We start from the raw sequence: 24,153 nt of genomic DNA on the forward strand, positions 1-24,153 counted from the left end.
CGGGATTCCAACCCGAGCCCTCATGCATGACAGGCGAGTGTTCTACCGCAGAACCAACGATACATGTTACGATTCAAAGAAAATTATAAGCTCAGCTTAAGCGGAAGAGTATATTAATAGTTTTTAAAGTCTCAATTTTTAACGTATGAAAATTTAATGGTCAAATCTTATTTTAGCGCAGTCAGCAGGTAAGATGGTTAAAGGGTAGAACCCGTGGGTGGTTCTCCTATAGTTAGTTTTTTGTAATTTATTTCGTTTTTTCAGTCGTATATTTTTTCTATTGTGTTTTTAGCGTATTTAGTATTCAAGCGTAATGGTTCATTTATGAAGAAAATATCGAGTTGTATACATCGTGCACTTACACTGATGTTGGTCTGGTTTTTAACTGGGTCGTCATTACTTCGTAATTTATTTTAATAGTTTTCTCGACTGATTAAGATGTTTAATGCAGTTCATCGATTGGGTTCGTTTTTTTTATTTATAAAGAGCCCTAACTATTCCGTCTACAGTCATTTATTGATATACGAGCTGTCGTTTAGTCAAGTGACTTTCTGTGCTTTGTGAATGGTAAGTTTTTCGCTTCTTGATAATACATTTTTTATTGGTGTGGATATTTGGACATCTACGATTCCTAATGCAGTCATTGATTTCCTGGGTGTGCGAGATATTGGAAATTGGACGGTATTGGTCTTTTTCATGCGATATGTGTCACAACGTCCACAGGAAGTCTACGAGTCGTCCACTACCAGCTATTCTACGTTATCTTCATCAAGGGCGAGTGTTGAAATAAAATGAGCGTTAAAGATGCGGCAAGTATTTCGTAAGCGAGAAAAATACAAATACCCTCTGTAGATATTTCTTTCATTAAAATTTGCTTCGTATTATATTTAACTGATAAACATGTTCTGTAAATAGGGTAAAATTCAATTGTGTATTGTTTTTGTACGTTTAACTCTATTTTGTAACTACTTAATTTATATTATTCTGAATAAGTTAAACTCGGTTGTTTCGTCTCAATTATTAAAATTAAAATTTTATACCGGGCGGGATTAAACCGGTATTACGTGTTTAGTAAATAATTCTGAATTACGGATATATATATTTAAGGGTCGTCTCGAGAAATTATTACCACTAGGGACCATTCTTCCGAGGAGAGGTATATTATGGCTAGCCAACTTGTTTTTACTGGTATCTTCGTAATTTATTTTACGTGTTTTCTTATCGGCTTTAAATGTATGATGCATTTTTATTAAAGTGGTTACGTTGGTTTTATTTATATTGAGATTCGCCCGGTCGTTTAGCCTTCATTATTCAGTTGAAGTTTTTTGTGTCCGTTATAAGCCGGGAATTGTTAACGGTAAGGTGTTTTTCGTTTTTCTTTATTATTTATTTATTAAATTATAATTAATTGATTTTACCATCGTGGCCAGGTATAGAACACGAATTATAATAATAATAATAATAATAATCAGCTAGGCTTATACCCAAGGCACCACCTAAGTCATTAAGCGACTTTTGAAGCCTTTAATTCAGGTGGTTGGGTTATAATGCGTGGGTGGTGGAGAGCCCTGCATGACACGTGAGCCAACAGCTCCCTACACTAACTATATATTACTATCATATTCTTAGCAGCTGGATATTTTACCGCTAAGCCATGGACTTTCACGTTTTCAAGTTGTTTATATTTATTTTATTTAAAATAAAATATATTATACCGGTCGGGATAAGACTGGGTTTGCGTTTTGAGGAGGTCGCTCTGGATATGGCGGTATATCGTTGAGTGCCGTGGCCAGTAGTTAATACGCACAAGGGCAAACTCTTCCGAGGAGAGGTATATTTTGGCTTGCCAACATGTTAATATATAAATTCTTTCTGAAGCTAAAACTATTTAGACTGAGGGAAACTTTATCTTTGGCCTTCACAAAAAGCCATTTTAAAGCTCTAAAAGCTATAATTTCTGATTAATCAGGCTAAAACCAAAAGAGAAAGCTTAAATTTTATTAAATAAAATAGTTAACACGCAATGAGAGAGCTCGTTTTAGTGACGTTACCAAAGCCGCCAAAATTCAAGCCCAAAATGTATTTATTTTAAATATTCCAAATTAACTACGTTCGTAAATGCAATGAAACTTGATATTCGAGTATTTTTTAAATAAAATTAAGTTTTCCTCGAATAACTTGCAACTTCAAAAATCGTTTACAAAGCGGAGCGACAATTAATGACTAACTTCATTCTCAATATTTATCTGAAAAAGAAAAGTGGCGATCGGTTCTTGAAAATATTCTTGATGCAATTTTATTTTGTGCGCAGAATAATCTAACCTTAAGAAGATCAAGTACTGCAATAGAAAACCCTAAGTGTGGGATATTTCTTAATGTGCTGGAATTAATAAACCATTTCCGATGGATTTAATAACGGCCAAATGTTGTTTTATGTATATCCTTAAATTCAAAATGAACCATAATTTAATTAGGAAATCAAGTCAATATTATAAAATAAATAACACTTGCAAATATTTTACAATAATATTCGATTCCTCTCCAGACGTCTCTCACAAAGAACAAATGAGTCAAATCATTCGTTATGTACATAAAGAAGATAAAATATCCGTTGTAAATTTTTTTAACTGTATATGCATTAATGAAAAGACAGGTGAGGGTCTTGCAAAATAAATTGTAAATAAAATAAAGTTAGACGATCTAAATATCTTGGATTAACACGGCAGGAAATTATCGCGGAGTGCAGGCGCGTATTTTACAACAAAATTCATTAGCTCGATTTTTACCATTTAATTGGTGTTCATGCAGCTAATGTCACTGTAGATATGGTGACTTTTTTGGAACTGTTAACAAAATATTTAATTTTTTTTTCACATCACCTGGGTGATTGGATATTTTAAAACAACTCGTGAAATTATTAATTAAGGGAAAATCCGACACTCGCTAGACTTCAAAATACCTAGCAGTTAAATGTTTACAGGCAAACATCGATTTATACTAATATATGTTAAATAGTTTCTGTATATGGTTTGTATTTGTGTATACCATTCCCATTTGGTATATTTATTTCTTTACTGTCATAGAAATACAATTTATTGTTATCCACCCTTATTTATAAGGGGCCATTCATCTGGAAGGTAAATATAACATACATTCCTCCCCTAGGATGGGTAAGGTGCTGACGGCTGAGGGGCCTGTGCCTGATTTTTCTTTTGATTACTCAAGGTGGACCTTTTTGTATATGTCAGTATTTAACGGAACCATGATGACGTGGATGAATTACTAACTACCGGAGCGAATCGTGAATGGAATACACAAATCTTATGACGAGCTGTTATGATATTGCCAGGGGTGTACACAAATCTTATGACGAGCTTTTCTGAGATGGCCAGTGGAGTACACGAATCTTATGACGCGCTGCTCTGAGATGGCCAGTGGAGTACACGAGCCTTATGACGAGTTGCTCTGAGATGGCCAGTGGAGTAAACGAGTCTTATGACGAGCTGGTCTGATTTGACCAGTGGAGTAAACGAGTCTTATGATGAGCTGGTCTGATTTGGCCAGTGAAGTACTTGAGCCTTATGACGAGTTGCTCTGAGATGGCCAGTGGAGTACACGAATTGTCTGCCGAGCTGCTCTGATATTGCCAGTGGAGTTAAAGAGTCTTTTGACGAGCTGGTCTGATTTGGACAGTGGAGTAAACGAGTCTTATGACGAGTTGGTCAGATTTGGCCAGTGGAGTAAACGAGTCTTATGACGAGCTGGTCTGATTTGGACAGTGAAGTAAACGAGTCTTATGACTAGCTGGTCTGATTTGGACAGTGAAGTAAACGAGTCTTATGACTAGCTGGTCTGAGATGGCCAGTGGAGTTCACGAATCTTATGATGAGCTGGTCTGGGATTTCCAGTGGAATACACAAATCTTATGATGAGCTGCTCTGAAATTACTAGCAGAGTACACGTATCTTATGAGAGAGCTAGCGATTATCCAGTTTTAAACACCTTTAAATTTGTTTTCGCGCGTATCACAAATTGCCCCCAAGACTGAAATTAAGAGAATAAGGAGGTTAAGGATAGTTTTTTTCCGCTCAAGGGTTGAGTTTTGTTTGTAAACAATCGAAAAAAGAAGAGGTTGCTTAAAAATGAATATGATTACTAATAGAATTATTTATAGAACCACTCAATATTGACACTCATTAGGGGATATGGGCATAACATCTAATAGAATTAAAATTTTAATTCAAAACTTCAAAAATACTCTAATGAAATATACACTTAAAATGACTCAAGATAATAAAGGACTTAAATTTAAATATGAAATAGCTAAATTTAGAGTTTGATTGGGATGGATAGGTAATTAATTCATTTTTAAGAAAGTTCAACTAACCTAGATCAACGAAAATAAAAACTGCGTCGGCTTTCCGGGTCTCCGCAATAGGCAGACAGGAGTCGCACTAGAAACGCCAAGAAACATGGATTTACCAAATGATAAAGTTAAGATTAAATTAAATACAATACTTCTTCAGGTCAGACCTGAGGAAGCTCTCGAATGGTACGCGAACCTAGTTAAGTAGATTTTAAATACATCTGTTTATTGTACAGAAAGTGGTTTTTAGTTTATGTATCCTTTTATATGTATTAAAATTAACATAACACCCAATGCTTCCGTGACAAGTTGAAAACAGATCGGAACGCATGGCTGAGTACTGGCCCTTAAATCCGATACATTAATGGCGGTAAAACATTCGTTTTCAATTTCCTCAGTTTCTCGGGATTTGTAGTTGGTTCTATAATACGTCGTCGAAGATTTTATTTTCACTTATGCTTTGATGAAATATTCAGGCATGTAGCCAGGATTTTTCAGTTGGGGCACCCTTAAAAAATCAATTTATTTCCAAAGACCAATGAGGTTAAGACTACTTCCCCACGGCTTTGGGACAGGTGGTTTAAATGAATATAAATTAAATTTAAATAAAACGTTAATTGAAATTGATTTCCAATCACCTTAGTTCGGTCTTTATTTCTTTTGTGATGCTACCAGAAATTTATCCATACTTTGGATAAAAATGACTTGATTAATCTCATGCGAGTCGATAGCGAAACTAAAATGGTGTATTAGTCGTTATTTATATTTCCCTCAAGCGGCGGTTTTCGGAAGTTTTCGTTTGAGACACGGTGAAGCAGACGCTATTTTAACAGGGTTGCCATGCATTAATCGTTCTAAATTGTTCTTTACCAGCAACTTATTAACCGGGTTGCGGTACATTTTCGTTGTGAAATAAATAATTTAGAACGAAAAATAGCGTCTGCTTTACCATGTTCCACACGAAAGTTTCCGAAAACTGCCGATTGAGGAAAATGGGAATAACGCCAATAGGTGTTTTTATAAAATTCGGGAGGTCATGTATTTTCTACGTCACTAGCTATAGTTATGGAAAGTAGAGATGGCTTGCTCGAGTCGATAAAGTATTTGCAATTTGAAGTATACGTGCGAAACGCGCTGGCCAATAAAATAATAAAAAGCTTTAAATAGTGACGCGGATAAAAACATTTTATACTTCATTTTTTTATTGTTTTATTTGATGGAAACACCTATTGAGAACCTTCCATTATTCTGAACCATAGAACGTCACTATTTGATGGAAACACCTATTGATAACCTTCCATTATTCTGAACCATAGAACGTCACTATTTGATGGAAACACCTATTGATAACCTTCCATTATTCTGAACCATAGAACGTCACTATTTGATGGAAACACCTATTGAGAACCTTCCATTATTCTGAACCATAGAACGTCACTATTTGATGGAAACACCTATTGATAACCTTCCATTATTCTGAACCATAGAACGTCACTATTTGATGGAAACACCTATTGATAACCTTCCATTATTCTGAACCATAGAACGTCACTATTTGATGGAAACACCTATTGAGAACCTTCCATTATTCTGAACCATAGAACGTCACTATACGGAGGGAATAGAGGGAAATAAGCCGCAGTTAGTACACTTGGGTAAAAATGAATACACGACCACAGCCTACAATAGCATACAGTACTATGGGAAATAGTTAGTATAGTTCAATCAATATTTGTACTCGATTACGTGCCATATTACATTTCTGCTACCGCTAAAACTTTCAACTTCAAAGGGCGGAAGTGATACTAATATAGTAAAGCCAGGTACACAAAAGAAACTAATATAGTCTAGAGAGTTGGACTTAACTAAATATAAAATGTGAATAGGATATATTTTATTGATTTTGTTTACTTTTATATTTTTCTGGGGGGCACTGATACTTCTTGAGGGAGCACTAAAATTTTTTAGAGGAAGGCACAAATTATTTTTGAGGAAGCAGGGTCCCTTCGGGCCCCTTCGCTGGCTACAGACCTGAAAATATGTTTAGATGAGAGTCTATAGATTATTATTCTGCATATTCAAAAGCATTTTATGTTTTAAATTGCTAACCGCAATTTGAATATCGTCTTTTGCAATCAGTACTTCCAAATTTATTTCAATTTGATTTGATTTATTAAATACTGTTAAATGATATTGTCCAAGACTTAACTATTAAACAATTGATTACTTTGAATTAAAATTATCATGGAAATGGTTCCCAGAAACAGCTCTACCTAAAACGAGCTTTTATACCTTAACTATGGGTTTTTATTTAAATTCAAAGCACCGTTGAATAAAATATAATCAATCAAATTTTTAGACAATTGTTTTTATTTGTTGCAGGTTTTGTTGTATGAATTATGACAATGTGGAAATATGTCGAAATCATTATTGTGTTGACCATTACTGGGACCAATTTAATATATATTTATTGTACAAATAAATATCATTACGTAATAGGTATGTTTGTGTATAATTGAAATTTTTAAGTAGCAGAAAATACACATTTATTTAAAGGAGTTAAAGGTATAAGCTTTCTCCCACACCCGACAGAGGCGCTGGTTTACAGACTGACCTTTTTATTCGCGAGGAGATGTGAGTAAGGTAATACCCGCTTATAGCCGATAAGCGCGCGAGCTGGCTCGTGGGCCAATATGGCTTGTTACCAATTCGTTCGGCTAGGCTCGGCTAGGTCAAAAAAAAAGCTCGCCGGTATAATGGAGCCGCCTTTGAGTCAGCTCGACTCGAACTCGACTCACTCGTCACGACCCCAGCTGCCACGAGCTCGTGAATAGTCCTAAAGTTTTCTGTTACATTTGAATTTTTAGTTCTGTTTCTTTCACAAATTCCGTAACCCAAAATTATCTATAAAATTAAGTGTAGTTTTATTTTTTTCATTACATAGAGTAAATTAAACAAGAATACAGTTGCGAGTGTACCTATATTGAAAGCTTGGAGAAGAGTTAGGAATTGTGATAAGAAACGTTAATAGTATATGGAACGTTGTTCATAGAGTCTGTACGTAGGAGCAGCACGTTCTTTTTTAGTTTAAGAATGGTTTTCTCGCTAAATACGCTTATTTTTCTGGATTGGGGGCAGTTCAACTAAAGAAATTTATTTAATTACGTGACATGCTTTTGATATTTCTAACTAGAAATAGTAAAATTTAAACTCAACTCGAAAAATTCATATTAACTTATGAGCTCAACATGATAGAATTCCTAAATCTGGGGACTAGTTTTTATATAATATTATTAATTAAATACAGAGCAAAATTAAATTATAATTTTTTTATAGCGTTATGTGTTTGGTGCACCTCACAAATGACGTAACGTCGAAAGGGTACTTGTTCCGCATGTGAGGTTCTACTGAAATGTTCAAAGAAAAACATTTAAATAACTGTTTCTATGAAAGTTTTATAAATATAAACCTATCTAAAAAGCTTAAAACTGCCTTTTTATTCAGATTTAAACATTTCCATTACGAAATTTTGTAGTCTAAGATTTTGAAATTTCTGCTCTAAAGCTTTAGTTTTAAGCCAGCAAAGGATCAAACAGAGTTTTATCAAAGTTGAAAAACCAAATCGTTTAAAGAACTTTGGAAAACACGAAGAAAAAGTGATTAGTACTGATACTAGAGGAATGGAATTGCAGCCTCCTTTACTTAGGTCCGTTAAAACCTCTCCGGAAAATAATGATATCCAACTAGAAAGTTTGTAAATGGCTTTAACAATTGAAGCGCTGTTAGCTCATTTCAGACTAATATTTTAAAGAAGCCTCTATTGGTTTTACCACAAAACGTAATTTAAACTTCATTTTGTGTTTCTATTTCTAAAATTTGTCCTGAGGAACAAATGTAAATTGTTCAAAGAAACGTCGACTCATTTCTTAAAATTTGGGGCCCTTTATAAATTCTAAGTAGGCTAACATTTACATTGATCGCCCAAGTTCAGGGGTGTGGATATATTGACCTAGAGATTGGTGATCTAGACCGGCTAAAAGGCTATACTTTAAAAATATATGAAACATTTCAAACGTTTTACTTTTTATGAATTGGGTTCCGCAGTTGGTGCTGGATCAGCCGGAGCTACCTTGGCCAATAGATTGAGCGAGGACAAAGACATCTACGTCCTTTTGCTGGAAGCCGGAGAACCAGCGCCGAGGGAAACAGATATCCCACTGTTACTGGGCAATTTCACTGAAAACACCTTTATTAACTGGAATTACAAAATCGAAAAACAAAACAACTCTTGTTGGGGTTCGATTGGAGAGGTTAGGCTATTTGAAAATATATTCTTATATATTTTTATTTGAATTTTTCAACAACGTGTTTTGTAAAGTTGAATAAAAAACAATATCATTAAGGTGGGAGTGATAAACCAAACATTTCAACGCTTTTTCCACAACCACAATGGTTTGCATTACGCCATCAAAGGTAGTGCCATTTCAACCTTCACTTTTAGCCTGATGGATCCCTTAACAAAGTATTATCAGAAATCACTTTAAATTAAAAAATTTCATGAAATTTTAACTCTAAGTATAACATACCCGAGGATTATCGAGATAAATATTGAAAATTCTATAATACATAAGTATATATAGTTTAATGCAATAATTTATTATTTGCGCTCTTCAAATCTAATTATATTTAACATTTAAAGAATAAAATTTTTTAATGTATAAATTATATTAAAATTCCAGGTATGTCCGTATTACGCCGCAAAAACTTTGGGAGGAGCAAGCAAGATCAATTACATGTTGTACGCTCGAGGCAACAGAAAGGATTATGATTTGTGGCAGAAAAACGGAGCGCAAGGTTGGGCCTACAAAGATGTTCTTCCATATTTTAAAAAGGCAGAGAAGAACGTCATTCAAACCGACATCATAGATAAAGGTAATGAAACGCTTAATTCTACCTTCTCTTGTCGATTTTCCTAGAAAATAGTATTTGGAATTTAAACAGTTTTCGTGATTTTATGGATTTTGAACTTGATCCTTACATTAACTTCCATGCAGTTAAGTTTTTTAATACAGAAAGGTCTGCCCATCGTCGGCTGGCGTCTCGGTATTTATAGGCAGAGCGCAGCTCTCGGAGCTATGTGAGCTGGTCTGGGAATGCGGCTGGTCTGCCCATCGTCAGCTGGCGTCTCGGTATTTATAGGCAGAGCGCGGCTCTCGGAGCTATGTGAGCTAGTCTGGGAATGCGGCTGGTCTGCCCATCGTCGGCTGGCGTCTCTGTATTTATAGGCAGAGCGCGGCTCTCGGAGCTATGTGAGCTGGTCTGCCCATCGTCGGCTGGCGTCTCTGTATTTATAGGCAGACCGTGGCTCTCGGAGCTATGTGAGCTGGCCTGGGAATGCGGCTGGTCTGCCCATCATCGGCTGGCGTCTCTGTATTTATAGGCCATCGTGGCTCTCGGAGCTATGTGAGCTGGTCTGGGACTGCGGCTGGTCAGCCCATCGTCGGCTGGCGTCTCTGTATTTATAGGCCAAGCGTGGCTCTCGGAGCTATGTGAGCTGGTCTGGGACTGCGGCTGGTCTGCCCATCGTCAGCTGGCGTCTCTGTATTTATAGGCAGAGCGCGGCTCTCGGAGCTATGTGAGCTGGTCTGGGAATGCGGCTGGTCTGCCCATCGTCAGCTGGCGTCTCTGTATTTATAGGCAGAGCGCGGCTCTCGGAGCTATGTGAGCTAGTCTGGGAATAAGGCTGGTCTGCCCATCGTCGGCTGGCGTCTCTGTATTTATAGGCCAAGCGTGGCTCTCGGAGCTATGTGAGCTGGTCTGGGACTGCGGCTGGTCTGCCCATCGTCGGCTGGCGTCTCTGTATTTATAGGCAGAGCGCGGCTCTCGGAGCTATGTGAGCTGGTCTGGGAATGCGGCTGGTCTGCCCATCGTCGGCTGGCGTCTCTGTATTTATAGGCAGAGCGCGGCTCTCGGAGCTATGTGAGCTAGTCTGGGAATAAGGCTGGTCTGCCCATCGTCGGCTGTCGTCTCTGTATTTATAGGCAGAGCGCGGCTCTCGGAGCTATGTGAGCTAGTCTGGAAATGCGGCTGGTCTGCCCATCATCGGCTGGCGTCTCTGTATTTATAGGCCATCGTGGCTCTCGGAGCTATGTGAGCTGGTCTGGGACTGCGGCTGGTCAGCCCATCGTCGGCTGGCGTCTCTGTATTTATAGGCAGAGCGCGGCTCTCGGAGCTATGTGAGCTGGTCTGGGAATGCGGCTGGTCTGCCCATCGTCGGCTGGCGTCTCTGTATTTATAGGCCAAGCGTGGCTCTCGGAGCTATGTGAGCTGGTCTGGGACTGCGACTGGTCTGCCCATCGTCAGCTGGCGTCTCTGTATTTATAGGCAGAGCGCGGCTCTCGGAGCTATGTGAGCTGGTCTGGGAATGCGGCTGGTCTGCCCATCGTCAGCTGGCGTCTCTGTATTTATAGGCAGAGCGCGGCTCTCGGAGCTATGTGAGCTAGTCTGGGAATAAGGCTGGTCTGCCCATCGTCGGCTGGCGTCTCTGTATTTATAGGCCAAGCGTGGCTCTCGGAGCTATGTGAGCTGGTCTGGGACTGCGGCTGGTCTGCCCATCGTCGGCTGGCGTCTCTGTATTTATAGGCAGAGCGCGGCTCTCGGAGCTATGTGAGCTGGTCTGGGAATGCGGCTGGTCTGCCCATCGTCGGCTGGCGTCTCTGTATTTATAGGCAGAGCGTGGCTCTCGGAGCTATGTGAGCTGGCCTGGGACTGCGGCTGGTCTGCCCATCGTTGGCTGGCGTCTCTGTATTTATAGGCAGAGCGCGGCTCTCGGAGCTATGTGAGCTGGTCTGGGAATGCGGCTGGTCTGCCCATCGTCGGCTGGCGTCTCTGTATTTATAGGCAGAGCGTGGCTCTCGGAGCTATGTGAGCTGGCCTGGTACTTCGGCTGGTCTGCCCATCGTCAGCTGGCGTCTCGGTATTTATAGGCAGAGCGCGGCTCTCCGAGCTATGTGAGCTAGTCTGGGAATGCGGCTGGTCTGCCCATCGTCGGCTGGCGTCTCTGTATTTATAGGCAGAGCGCGGCTCTCGGAGCTATGGGAGCTAGTCTGGGAATAAGGCTGGTCTGCCCATCGTCGGCTGTCGTCTCTGTATTTATAGGCAGAGCGCGGCTCTCGGAGCTATGTGAGCTAGTCTGGGAATGCGGCTGGTCTGCCCATCGTCAGCTGGCGTCTCTGTATTTATAGGCAGAGCGCGGCTCTCGGAGCTATGTGAGCTAGTCTTGGAATAAGGCTGGTCTGCCCATCGTCGGCTGGCGTCTCTGTATTTATAGGCCAAGCGTGGCTCTCGGAGCTATGTGAGCTGGTCTGGGAATGCGGCTGGTCTGCCCATCGTCGGCTGGCGTCTCTGTATTTATAGGCAGAGCGTGGCTCTTGGAGCTATGTGAGCTGGCCTGGTACTTCGGCTGGTCTGCCCATCGTCAGCTGGCGTCTCGGTATTTATAGGCAGAGCGCGGCTCTCCGAGCTATGTGAGCTAGTCTGGGAATGCGGCTGGTCTGCCCATCGTCGGCTGGCGTCTCTGTATTTATAGGCAGAGCGCGGCTCTCGGAGCTATGTGAGCTAGTCTGGGAATAAGGCTGGTCTGCCCATCGTCGGCTGTCGTCTCTGTATTTATAGGCAGAGCGCGGCTCTCGGAGCTATGTGAGCTAGTCTGGGAATGCGGCTGGTCTGCCCATCATCGGCTGGCGTCTCTGTATTTATAGGCCATCGTGGCTCTCGGAGCTATGTGAGCTGGTCTGGGACTGCGGCTGGTCTGCCCATCGTCGGCTGGCGTCTCTGTATTTATAGGCAGAGCGCGGCTCTCGGAGCTATGTGAGCTGGTCTGGGAATGCGGCTGGTCTGCCCATCGTCGGCTGGCGTCTCTGTATTTATAGGCCAAGCGTGGCTCTCGGAGCTATGTGAGCTGGTCTGGGACTGCGGCTGGTCTGCCCATCGTCAGCTGGCGTCTCTGTATTTATAGGCAGAGCGCGGCTCTCGGAGCTATGTGAGCTGGTCTGGGAATGCGGCTGGTCTGCCCATCGTCAGCTGGCGTCTCTGTATTTATAGGCAGAGCGCGGCTCTCGGAGCTATGTGAGCTAGTCTGGGAATAAGGCTGGTCTGCCCATCGTCGGCTGGCGTCTCTGTATTTATAGGCCAAGCGTGGCTCTCGGAGCTATGTGAGCTTGTCTGGGACGGCGGCTGGTCTGCCCATCGTCGGCTGGCGTCTCTGTATTTATAGGCAGAGCGCGGCTCTCGGAGCTATGTGAGCTGGTCTGGGAATGGGGCTGGTCTGCCCATCGTCGGCTGGCGTCTCTGTATTTATAGGCCAAGCGTGGCTCTTGGAGCTATGTGAGCTGGTCTGGGACTGTGGCTGGTCTGCCCATCGTTGGCTGGCGTCTCTGTATTTATAGACGGCCTGTGGCAGGTGGGGGAGAGTGTTGTCTCGGAAGATAGCGTGAACGTCAGGGAAAGCGTTGCTCCACAATCCACTAATTACAATATAGTACGAAACTCGTGATTTTTATATTTATGAAATCCTTAGATTTTTAATAAATCACGAAATCCGATAACCGGACATCGGTTATTTTTAAAGACTTAAAATAATTCTTGCGATACATTTACATTCAAAATTTGATTTACTTCAGAATTTCACGGCAATAACGGACCACTGACGGTGTCAATACCTTCCTACACAACAGTGTTAAAAGACGCTTACTTGGACGCCGCCAAAGAATTGAATTTCTCCATTTCAGATTACAACGGTAAAAAACAGGAAGGTTTGTTTTAATTTTTCAAAATCATTTCTTAAAATTTATAATTTTTCCATTAACTGTGAAACCAAATTAACCAAAACTCTTAAGACACTGGACCTACAAATATTTCAGATAACCGCAGCTACGCGTAGTCCCTTCTCTCACCCGAAGGTGTACGCTGCGGTCATGATTAATGGAAATTTCCTCTTATTTAAGGTTTCAGCGCTGCGCAGTTAACAGTCAGAAATGGATATCGTTGTGGCACTGAAAAAGCGTACCTTAAACCAGCTTACAAAAGGAAGAACTTGAAAATTATTACCGGAGCTTATGTGACCAAAGTAATGTTTCGAAACGAAATATTTAATTGCAATAGTCCTTTTTATAGACGTGGGCGTTTAACCGATTCTCAGATATCATTTGGCTTAAATGGCCTGTCTAATAATATTTACAAATCAGACTTCAAACAATCTGAATTAACGATAAAATATTATATGATAAGTTGTTATGTGTTCAGAATTAAAACCCGATACAAATCTGAATTCTTTGTTCCTAGAGACAAAATGTGAGCTGGTTTACATTTTAATAAGATTTATCAGGAGGCAAGCAATATTAACGTTTATTTGGATTAGTTTTCCTTATCAGGTTATTAAACACCCCTCAAGTCAGTTAAGATCGGTTACTTGAGAAGTCGATAGTGAGATAATTTAGGCACAGATATGTGGGTGATGGCAATATTAAATGTGTATTACATGGGACTAACTTCAGATTTCTGGCAATAATGAGCGAAATAATCAGATCAGTTCGTCGTTTGTAAGTACTATCGTCCTTTTAATTATTGAGGGAGATTGTGTGCGTTAATATTTCTTGAACCTAGTTGGGTTAAAAAGAGAGTAAACCATAGTATTTCACTGATCTGGCTTTTTAAAAAAATTCGATTCGCTTTTAATTGCTTATTTTAGTTTTTAAACAAAAGATTTCATTTCATGAAATAACTGACTCATTTATTGTCGGTGTACATAATTTTTACAAATTTAATATTATATTATCAATTTGATTACACAGCTTTGCTATAAAATAATTGACTGAACAGCGGACGAATTCCAAAATACTTGAAAAGAATAATGTATTTTCTGGTTTTAATTGAGTGAAATGAAAATCTACTAATAAGCAACGATGGAAGTTGTGTCACTTTTGGTGTGAAACTAAGTCTTATAAATCTTTACTAACTTTTCTAAAAATTCCTTAATTCAGATTCTTATCACGAAGTCAAATGTTAATTATTCCGCGTTTGAATTGGGGTATTTCAATGTTTGTATCATCATAATTATGCATATTTTGTTGTATATATATTTTAAGCCGAGTTTCAGGCACATTTAGATTATATATTTGAAAATGTACCGTGAGCGGAGCGTAACGCGTGACATGTCTTGGAGCCGAAAGGTCCGTTTTGTTCCCCCGTATGGAACATAATTGTGTTTCGTTTAATAAATAGTTTTGTGTTTCGCTTTTAAGGTTCGTAATAGCAATTCCACAATAATTCGCGCTATAGGGACAAAACCGTTAGTTTTTCAGTCGGCTGACGCGGTTTAAGCTGTGGTCGCTCTCCCAAATTGATAAAACCCGATCCGATCGCGGAAGGAATCCACATTTTGGTGCCGAAACCCGGGAATTCTGGAACTTGAGAAATAATCGTATGTACATTACTGTGAGACTTAACAAGAAATCCGTTAGTGAAACATGGCAGCCGAATCCGATTTAACCAAGTTAAGAGCCATCCGATCCGTTGTGAGGAGTGATACCACGACGAATTTAACAACATTAGAAGGACTGTTGAAACTCGAGGATGCCGAAGAGATATCAGATCAGCTTTCCCTATTATTGATGAAGAGATTGCAATTGCGAGAGTTGGACGACCAAATAACCGAACTCCTATCAGATAATGAAGAAGAAATCAAAAAGGAGTACAAGGAAAGGACCTACGATGACCAAGTTCACTTAGCCGAAAGGAAAGCCGAACGAAGACTTCGCCAGTTAGGAGCTACTAGTGTATCGAGCAGCACCCAAGGCTCATCGATAACCGAATCAACCACTCGGGTGGAGTCGAAATTACCAACCCTTGAACTTCACAAGTTCAGAGGAGATTATACGAAATGGCCGGGATTCTGGTCGCGGTTCAAGTCAACGATACGCGACCGAAGAGGGTTAAGCGATGTAGAAAAATTCCGATATCTGTTATCTTATTTGCAAGGAGAAGCTTTAGAGTTGTTAGAAGGTTTTGAAGGTATCAGATCAGAATTACGACGTAGCCGTTTCATTGCTAGAAGAAAGATATGGCCAAACACATTTAGTTATTAACCAACTAATGAATAAGATACGCGCATTTACTAAAGTAGAAGACTCAAAGAACATTTTTGCATTAAGAAAACTTTACAACTCGATAGAGACAAACTTAAGGAGTTTAACGGCTTTAGGCGTTGATACCACTGCAAACAGCGTTTCATTGTGTTCCGTTATTATTGCAAGTCTACCAGATGATATTTGCTTAAGATATAGTATGGATTGCAATAAAAGTAAACAATTCGATTTGAGAGAGTTGGTGAGTTTTATAAAACGTGAGGTAGAAGGCCGTGAGACTTGCGCTGTTCTAAAAGGTGAAGAAACGAAATCGCAAACTTATAAACCACGTGACGCACGCGATCAAAGTAGAACCGCAAGATTTAATCCTCGTCAAAATTCACCGTCTGTTACCGCTGCCGCGCTGAATACCACCGTTACCACGGGGAGAATTTACTGCATTTTCTGTAAATCCGCCACCCACGCGTCCGTGAACTGCCGTAGCTACACCTTAGAAGAGAAAAGAAAACTCATCCGAACCATGGAGAGATGTTTTATCTGTACCCGTACACAACATAAAGCTTCCGCGTGTACGTCGAAATTCCGTAAATGCCAGCTTTGCAGTGGTCGACACAACTCGGCGCTTTGTGAAAAGAATCCCGCTCACAAGCCCGAGAAAGCCGCCGTAACCGATGAAGTCACTACCGATAACGATTTCAAGGCTAACACCGAATCGAAGTCCGTCATCTCAGCGATAGTTGGCTGTCGAAAAGAAGTTTTACTGGGTACCGCTATGGCAATAGTGAAAAGCACCGATAATCCGAGAAGAGAAGAAGTAGTTCGTTGTATTCTAGACAGCTGTAGCCAAGCCACGTTTATAAAGGAGGAAGTAGCCAGAAAGCTAAAATTGCCGGTGGTAGGTAGTCAAATTGTGTCGATAGAAAACTTTTCCAACGAATCGCCCACAGCCGTCCAGAGAAATACAGTTCGCTTAACCATAGAAAACAAGAGAGACCCGAGAAAGAAGATAGAGATAATAGCTATAGAAGTGCCTTATTTATGCAAAACCGCTACCTTGGTCAACTGTTACGAAGTCGAAAAATTCGTCAAAGAAAGGGGATTGATTTTAGCTGACGAACCTTCCGTGGATACACCGACCGTCTCCAGCATTGGAATCCTAATAGGAGCGGATTATTATTTCGACGTAGTTAACGACCGTATTGAAAGAATTAATGGACCGTTGGTAGCTATCGATACCAAACTAGGATGGGCAATACAGGGTCCTATAGACAAAAGAGCCGTATCCGTCAAACACGTTGGAGTAATCTGCATGAAAGTTGGAGTAGCGGACGACAACGAAGAATTGAACCGAACGCTAAGATCCTTCTGGGAAATAGAATCTCTGGGGATACAAGATAAACAGGAGAAGAAACTCAGTGGGAATGATGTTTGGGAGCAGTTCCGTAGAGAAACATTCTTCAAGGATGGAAGATACCACGTCTACCTTCCATGGAGAGTAGATCAAAGTGAACTTCCGAATAACCGTCAGATAGCGGAGATCCGAATGAGAAGTTTAGTAAAAACCTTCAAAAAAAATCCAGTACTATACCTAGACTACAAGGCAATTGTCGAGGACCAGTTGCAGAAAGGCATAGCCGTAGAGGTAGACGAAAGCGAACTCAACGTCACCGAAGGCTATTACATCCCTCATCAACCAGTCAAAAGAGAATCGAGCACAACCACAAAACTGAGAGTAGTGTTCGACGCTTCATCCCACGCAAAGGGAAAGCCTTCACTAAATTCGTGTCTAGCAAGTGGGCCAAATCTCAATCCAAACATTCTTCATCTTCTTATCCGATTCCGAAGTCACCGCGTAGCTATTATGGCCGATATAGAGAAAGCCTTTCTTCAGGTTTCTCTGGCGGAGGAAGAACGAGATTTTTTGCGTTTCCTTTGGGTGAAAGAAAACCAAGGTCGAATCGAAGAGGACCAGTTCCGAGTATTGAAGATGGCCCGAGTCGCCTTCGGAATTACCACCTCACCATTTTTACTCTCAGCCACAATTCGCCTACACGCCGAAAAATACTCCGATACAAAACCGGAAGCCGTAAAATGCATTAACGAAGATCTGTACGTAGACGACCTCTTGAGTGGAGGCCCAGACGATGAGATGGCTTACAAAAAGTCAACAAAGGTCTCGGAAATTTTAGGGAGCGCTAATATGAAACTGCGCAAGTGGAAGACGAATTCGACGGCATTGAGAGAAAGATGGACGAGAGAGGGAAACTACTCGAAAAATAAGGAAGCACGATTCGAGGGAGGAGCCAGTACCGGAAGTGAGAAAATTCTTGGATTGTTGTGGGAGGCGACGAACGACAAGTTTTCATTCGATCTCACCAAGATAGCTCAATCCGTCAATTAGACAAAGGGAACGCAACGTCAAATACTAGGAGCCGTAGCGCAAATCTTCGATCCGCTAGGTATGCTGACACCGTACACTATCCGAGCCAAGTTGATGTTGCAACTATTATGGAAAGAAAACACCACATGGGATGAATAGCTTCCGAAACTAGTAACTGACCAGTACAATGAATGGAAAACCGAAATGCCAGACATCAGGAAAATACAACTAGAAAGATGTTATTTTAGTGGAAGAGAAGCGGTTGTTCACAAAGAATTACACGCATTTTGTGATGCCAGTCTTAAAGCGTTTGCTACCGTAATCTACATCCGTTACGTAACCGCAGACAACAAAATCCACTCCTCATTTGTCACGTCAAAGGCAAGAGTCGCACCACTAACCAAGGAGTTAAGTTTACCGCGTTTAGAACTCATGGGATGTTACCTCGGAGCCCACCTGATAACGACCGTAAAAAAAGCGCTAAAAGACCCCGACATTCCGATGTACTTATGGACCGATTCTACCATAGCGCTCCACTGGGCGAGAGGAGAAGAAAGGGAATGGACGCCGTTTGTCCAGAACCGGGTAAGAGACATCCAAGCTCTAGTCAGTTCAAACAGTTGGGGTCATTGCGCGGGAAACATCAACCCAGCCGACCTACCGACTCGAGGATGTAAAGCAAACGATCTTGCCAGCAGCAAGTTATGGTGGAAAGGAGCTCCATTCCTGAGAGAGCCGAAATCTAACTGGCCTAGTACAGATCCGCAGAACCAGAAAATGAATCCAGGAGAATTAGAAAAGGAGAGAAGGAAAACTGTTCTATTGGTCAATTGTAAAGACGTCGAAGAGAGGGGCTTATCAAAACTAATTAATCTTCAAGGACACAACTCCGTGAAGAAAATATTCCGAATTACCGCCTACGTTAGGAGATTTGTCGATTTTAAACTTAGAAACAAACCACTATTAACCGGACCAATTTCAGCCGAAGAAATTCGAGACGCGGAATTTGCCTGGGTACGATGCAGTCAATACCATGACTTTGGAGCGGAGATCAAGGCGATGCAGAAGGGCGAAACCGTCGACAGGGGATCGTGTATCGCTACTTTGAACCCATTTCTAAATTCAGATGGTATTATTGTAGTAGGAGGCCGATTGAATGAAACAAACCTGAACGAAGACGAAAAACATCCCGCCATTCTTAAAAAGGAGTCCAGATTGTCCGAACTGATTATGATCCGTAGCCACGCCGAAGTATTCCACTCGGGAATTCAAAGTTCTTATACGCAATCACGAGGGCGATACTGGATAATTTCCGGGCGGCAACTAGCCAAAGGGTCATCAAGAACTGTAGAACATGCCGAAGACAGCAGGCGAAGCCGGGCGCCTTTACCGAAGGAAAGAGTCGACCGAACCCGTGTATTTCAGAACACCGGGGTCGACTTTTGTGGTCCTTTGTACGTTAAAATCGCAGATCAATCCGAAAAATGCTACATTATATTATGTACTTGCGCCGTAACCAGAGCAGTACATCTCGAGCTAGTTCCTTTTATGACCACGCATGAATTTTTACTTGCGCTACGAAGGTTCATCAGTCGACGAGGTATTCCAGGCATCATATTCTCGGACAATGCTAAGACGTTCCAGAGAGGTGATGAAGATATCAAACTTATATGGCAGAATATAAACAGTCAAGAAGCTCGCGAGTTCTACGGAGATCGAGGCATTCAGTGGAGGTTCATTACCGACCGTGCCAGCTGGGCTGGCGGTTGGTGGGAAAGGATGGTCAGAACCGTCAAAACAACTCTTAGGAAGGTCCTGGGACGGACCAGTCTCACTTATCAAGAGTTAGAAACCGTGGTTGCAGAAACCGAAGCCATTACCAATTCCCGCCCAATCACCTACGTTTATAGCGGATTTTGAGAATAGGATTAAATATCGCGAAAATTTAATGGAACGTATTTGGAATCGCTTTAAAAACGAGTACGTGAAGGAACTTAGATCGGCTTATCACTCGCCGCTTGTGGGTCAAGAGTTATCCATGAAAGAAAATGACGTGGTTATGGTCCACGGCGATAAGACACCCCGAAGCTTGTGGAAGCTTGGAATAATAACGAAAACCTTTGTAAACCGAACCGATGGTTACATCCGTTCGTGCATGGTACGAATGCCAAACGGAAAATTGATAAAACGACCAATCTCACTCTTGTATCCTATAGAAGTAAATAATGACTAGGAAAAGTAACCGTACGCGAAAAATTTCACTTTAAAAAAAAATAACACTTTGTATCATTTTTGGGGGGAGTGTTAATTATTCCGCGTTTGAATTGGGGTATTTCAATGTTTGTATCATCTAAATTATGCATATTTTGTTGTATATATATTTTAAGCCGAGTTTCAGGCACATTTAGATTATATATTTGAAAATGTACCGTGAGCGGAGCGTAACGCGTGACATGAGAAAAAAAAAGGTAGATGGAGAAGGCGCGCTCGCTCACGTGAAAATTAATATAAAAAGGGATATGTTAACCGAAAAATATATTTACATGTTAGGCTAGAGAAGTTGTCTTGGAGCCGAAAGGTCAGTTTTGTTCCCCCGTATGGAACATAATTGTGTTTTGTTTAATAAATAGTTTTGTGTTTCGCTTTTAAGGTTCGTAATAGCAATTCCACAATAATTCGCGCTATAGGAACAAACCCGTTAGTTTTTCAGTCGGCTGACGCGGTTTAAGCTGTGGTCGCTCTCCCAAATTGATAAAACCCGATCCGATCGCGGAAGGAATTATATTATCAATTTGATTACACAGCTTTGCTACAAAATAATTGACTGAACAGCGGACGAATTACAAAATACTTGAAAAGAATAATGTATTTTCTGGCTTTAATTGAGTGAAATGAAAATCTACTAATAAGCAACGATGGAAGTTGTGTCACTTTTGGTGTGAAACTAAGTCTTATAAATCTTTACTAACTTTTCTAAAAATTCCTTAATTCAGATTCTTATCACGAAGTCAAAAAAGGCCAAAGGAGTGACTTACATGAAAAATGAGAAAACATTTAGAGTTTATGCGAAACGTGAAGTGATCTTAAGTGCTGGAGTGTTTAAATCTCCTCAGTTACTTATGCTTTCCGGAATTGGGCCAAAGGCACATCTGGAAGAAATGAAGGTACCAGATCTTTTAAAAACATTGCGAGGAAATGCCAATATACAATAATCACGAAGAATTTAAATTAAATGATTTATTATATATCTGTATTTAACGGCGCAATTCCTTTCGTTGAACGGTTATGTTGAGTGTGTCACTCTAACATAAGTCTATAAAGATTTTAATAAGTTAGTGATTTACTCGAAAACATTTCTTAATAACTGAGCGTAAAATGTGGAAGAAATAACGTTCTACACAAATTAGCTCAGCGCCACAAGCGATAAAAGGGCAATATCAACACGACGATTCTCCGTTTCAGCATGGCTTACTGCACGTGCTCAGTCTGACTATGAGGCAAAGTGAAATCGACGAGATACATGAGGTCATTCAATTAATCGTTTTCATGTTAACTAGCGGTAGATAGAGAACAGGCACACTTATGTGAAACCACAATACACGTATAACTTTAAAATTGAAACACAAACTGTATTGATGGGGGAACTTGGTGGCTCTTGCAAGTACTTTGGTCGATTTTGGGAACAATAGGGAAATAAAATAAGCATAGTTAATTTAAAACTTACAATATAAATTAAACTATATTTATTTACTTTTGTTAATAGTCTTTTTTTAAATAAATGTCGACAGATTGACGTGATTGCTGACCTTCCGGTTGGATTAAACCTTCAAGACCACGTGTCGTCCTATGGAATGGTGTTCACAGTCAACGCATCCGGAGTACCAACTTTCAATGACATAATTAATTACACCTCACAATCACACTACGAATTTCCCCCCACATTAACAGGGGTACTTTCGACGCCGAACGTTCTGGAGGTTTTCGGCTACCTCAAATCCCCCTTCGAAGAAATAGACGGCGACTACAACGACGTACAATTCTTCTTCATTTCAAACTTGGCCGTTCAGAAGTTTTTTAACGAGACGGTAATCTTGATTTTATAGTTATCTTTATCGACCACTTGTGAGTTTCCAATCTTGCACGATTTAAAGTTTTAATAACAGACATTTCAAGAAAGGCAAAACTTTTTAAACGCCTATTTAGGGTTTTTGACACCGAATTTAAAAATTACGGAGATTCTTTAGTAAATTAAAAAAAAAACATATTTTCTTAAGTTAATCTTTGGCGAAATTTGATCACATAAAAATATATGGTAAGTACATGACAAAATCTTACATTAACAATATTTCCAATCTTTTTTAGATCAAGAAATTTTATACGCCTTATTTCGACAAGCAAACTTTCTTGATAGTTCCGGTCGTTCTTCACCCAAAATCATACGGGGAAATTAAGCTGAAATCTAAAAATCCTCTTGATCAGCCTATTATCAGGATGAATTACTTGAAAAATCCTCATGACGTAAAAGTACTGATTTATGGTGAGCTCAATTTCTTTCGCCATTTTCTTTTTGTTTCGAATTAAAAAATGATACCTTTTGGTTACATTTACACTGCCAGAATCAGCACTTTAAAATTTTTCGGTTATCAGTGGAGTAACAATAGTGTTCTCTTACACGTATTCGTGGGTTTTTCTACTAACAAAATTAACATTTATATATAATAATTTTACAATAAATTGAAAGCTAAATTCAGTTAGATAAACACTGGTTTCCTTGTAAAGACTTACTTCCCATTCGCCTTTATCTCGTCTGTTTCATCGTCTTGTCCCATACTTAGGATAAGACGATTGAGCTAACACCATTTGCAAAGTGTGTATTTAAAAGTGATCGTAAGATTAATTTCTCCCGAAATTGATCTATTGACATATCTTAATTTGCTGTAAAGTATTTGGTGATTTTTTTTTAATATTTTTTTTTAAATAAATAATAATTTTTATTCGTAGCTATAAAATATATTGAACAAGCTAGATGATTGGATATTTTCCAGAACTTAAAATTTTACTTAATAATTAAAACTAGATCCATGTATGAGATGTAAACTCGCTTGCCCTAAAAGTTTTTAAATTGATTCTATTTAAGCATCGTTTTTCTTGGTAGCATTCAGGAAAATAATGGAATTTGCCGAGACGAAGGCACTATCGAAGTTTGGGGCAAAATTGGTGGCGCCAATCTCTGGTTGTGATAACTTCACCGACTATAAGAGCGATCAATACTTGGATTGCGTTGCCAGGACACTTACCAATTCCATTTACCACGGATGCGGTACGTGCAAAATGGGAAGAGTCAAAGATAACACCACGGTGGTTGATTCGAATCTCAGGTACTTTTTTTAATAGATAGAATTAATAATAGCAGTTTAAAATGTTCTATTTTTGGGTAAATTCAAATTTTTGTTTTAAATTTCCAACAATTTTTTGCGCTATTCCGTTTCGTAGATGATAGATTCAAAAATTTCCGAAAACTTGAGAAAAAACTTTTATTTTACTATTTACATACTATACTAGAGTGAAGATTAGACTTATTCTCAAATGTAGATTTGAATTAAGTTTAATGCTCCCATTACCCCTAGTTGAAAATTAAATTTATTTAGATAGCCCAAGCAGAACGCGCCTAATGCAATTCCGGTTTTTCTCAATATAATAGGTTGAAAGGTGTAAAAGGGCTGAGAGTTGTGGACGCGTCAGTGATGCCCAGAATCGTCTCTGGGAATACCAATGCGCCTGTAATCATGATTGCCGAAAAGGCGGCCGACATCATCAAGAAAGAACGACAAAAGCATAAAACAAATTATATTTTTTCAATATAATGATGAAATTAAAAATAAATTAATTTATTTATTAATAAATATGGCTTAAAATGGCAACGACAATCAATTTTACTGGCTGTATTTTGTTTATTTCTGATTGTTAGTTTAAAGAAGGGGCTAAAGTTGGATACTGTCAAAGTACAATATACGGAATTAAACTTTTATTTAAAAAAAATTAACAGACCAACCTTTAAATTAAAGTTTATTTAGGTTTCACTGAAATTATTTCAAAAACGCTCATTAATTGTTTAAAAAGTGGGTTCAAATATACTCCCATTGGCTGCAACGCAAGCTTGATCTCGGACAATCATATCATCAAATGCACGCAATATCATTTCTAGTGCTACTCCTTAAAAAGCAATTTAAATTATCTGGTGAAGTTTGGCTCTCGTTTCAATA

At 39.8% G+C, this 24,153-nt stretch overlaps 1 protein-coding gene across 2 annotated transcripts; it reads left to right on the forward strand.

Moving 5' to 3' along the window:
* Window positions 1-1,296: 1,296 nt before the first annotated feature.
* On the forward strand, window positions 1,297-23,808 carry LOC149956346 (glucose dehydrogenase [FAD, quinone]-like). 2 transcript variants are annotated; one of them, XM_090165476.1, is made up of 11 exons: window positions 1,297-1,357; window positions 6,749-6,865; window positions 8,471-8,676; window positions 9,106-9,298; window positions 13,048-13,179; window positions 13,372-13,493; window positions 20,884-21,054; window positions 21,679-21,975; window positions 22,253-22,427; window positions 23,046-23,268; window positions 23,592-23,808. In XM_090165476.1, exons 2-11 carry the CDS (start codon window positions 6,766-6,768, stop codon window positions 23,752-23,754), a joined length of 1,782 nt encoding a protein of 593 aa, XP_090021602.1. In that variant the 5' UTR covers window positions 1,297-1,357; window positions 6,749-6,765; the 3' UTR covers window positions 23,755-23,808. The 2 variants fall into 2 exon arrangements, with proteins under 2 accessions (XP_090021602.1, XP_090021603.1); XM_090165477.1 differs by lacking the exon at window positions 20,884-21,054.
* The last annotated feature ends 345 nt before the right edge of the window (window positions 23,809-24,153 follow it).

The sequence above is a fragment of the Leiobunum rupestre genome, chromosome 2 (assembly GCF_980474605.1).
Source record: "Leiobunum rupestre chromosome 2, qqLeiRupe1.1.hap1, whole genome shotgun sequence".
Taxonomy (NCBI): domain Eukaryota; kingdom Metazoa; phylum Arthropoda; class Arachnida; order Opiliones; family Sclerosomatidae; genus Leiobunum; species Leiobunum rupestre.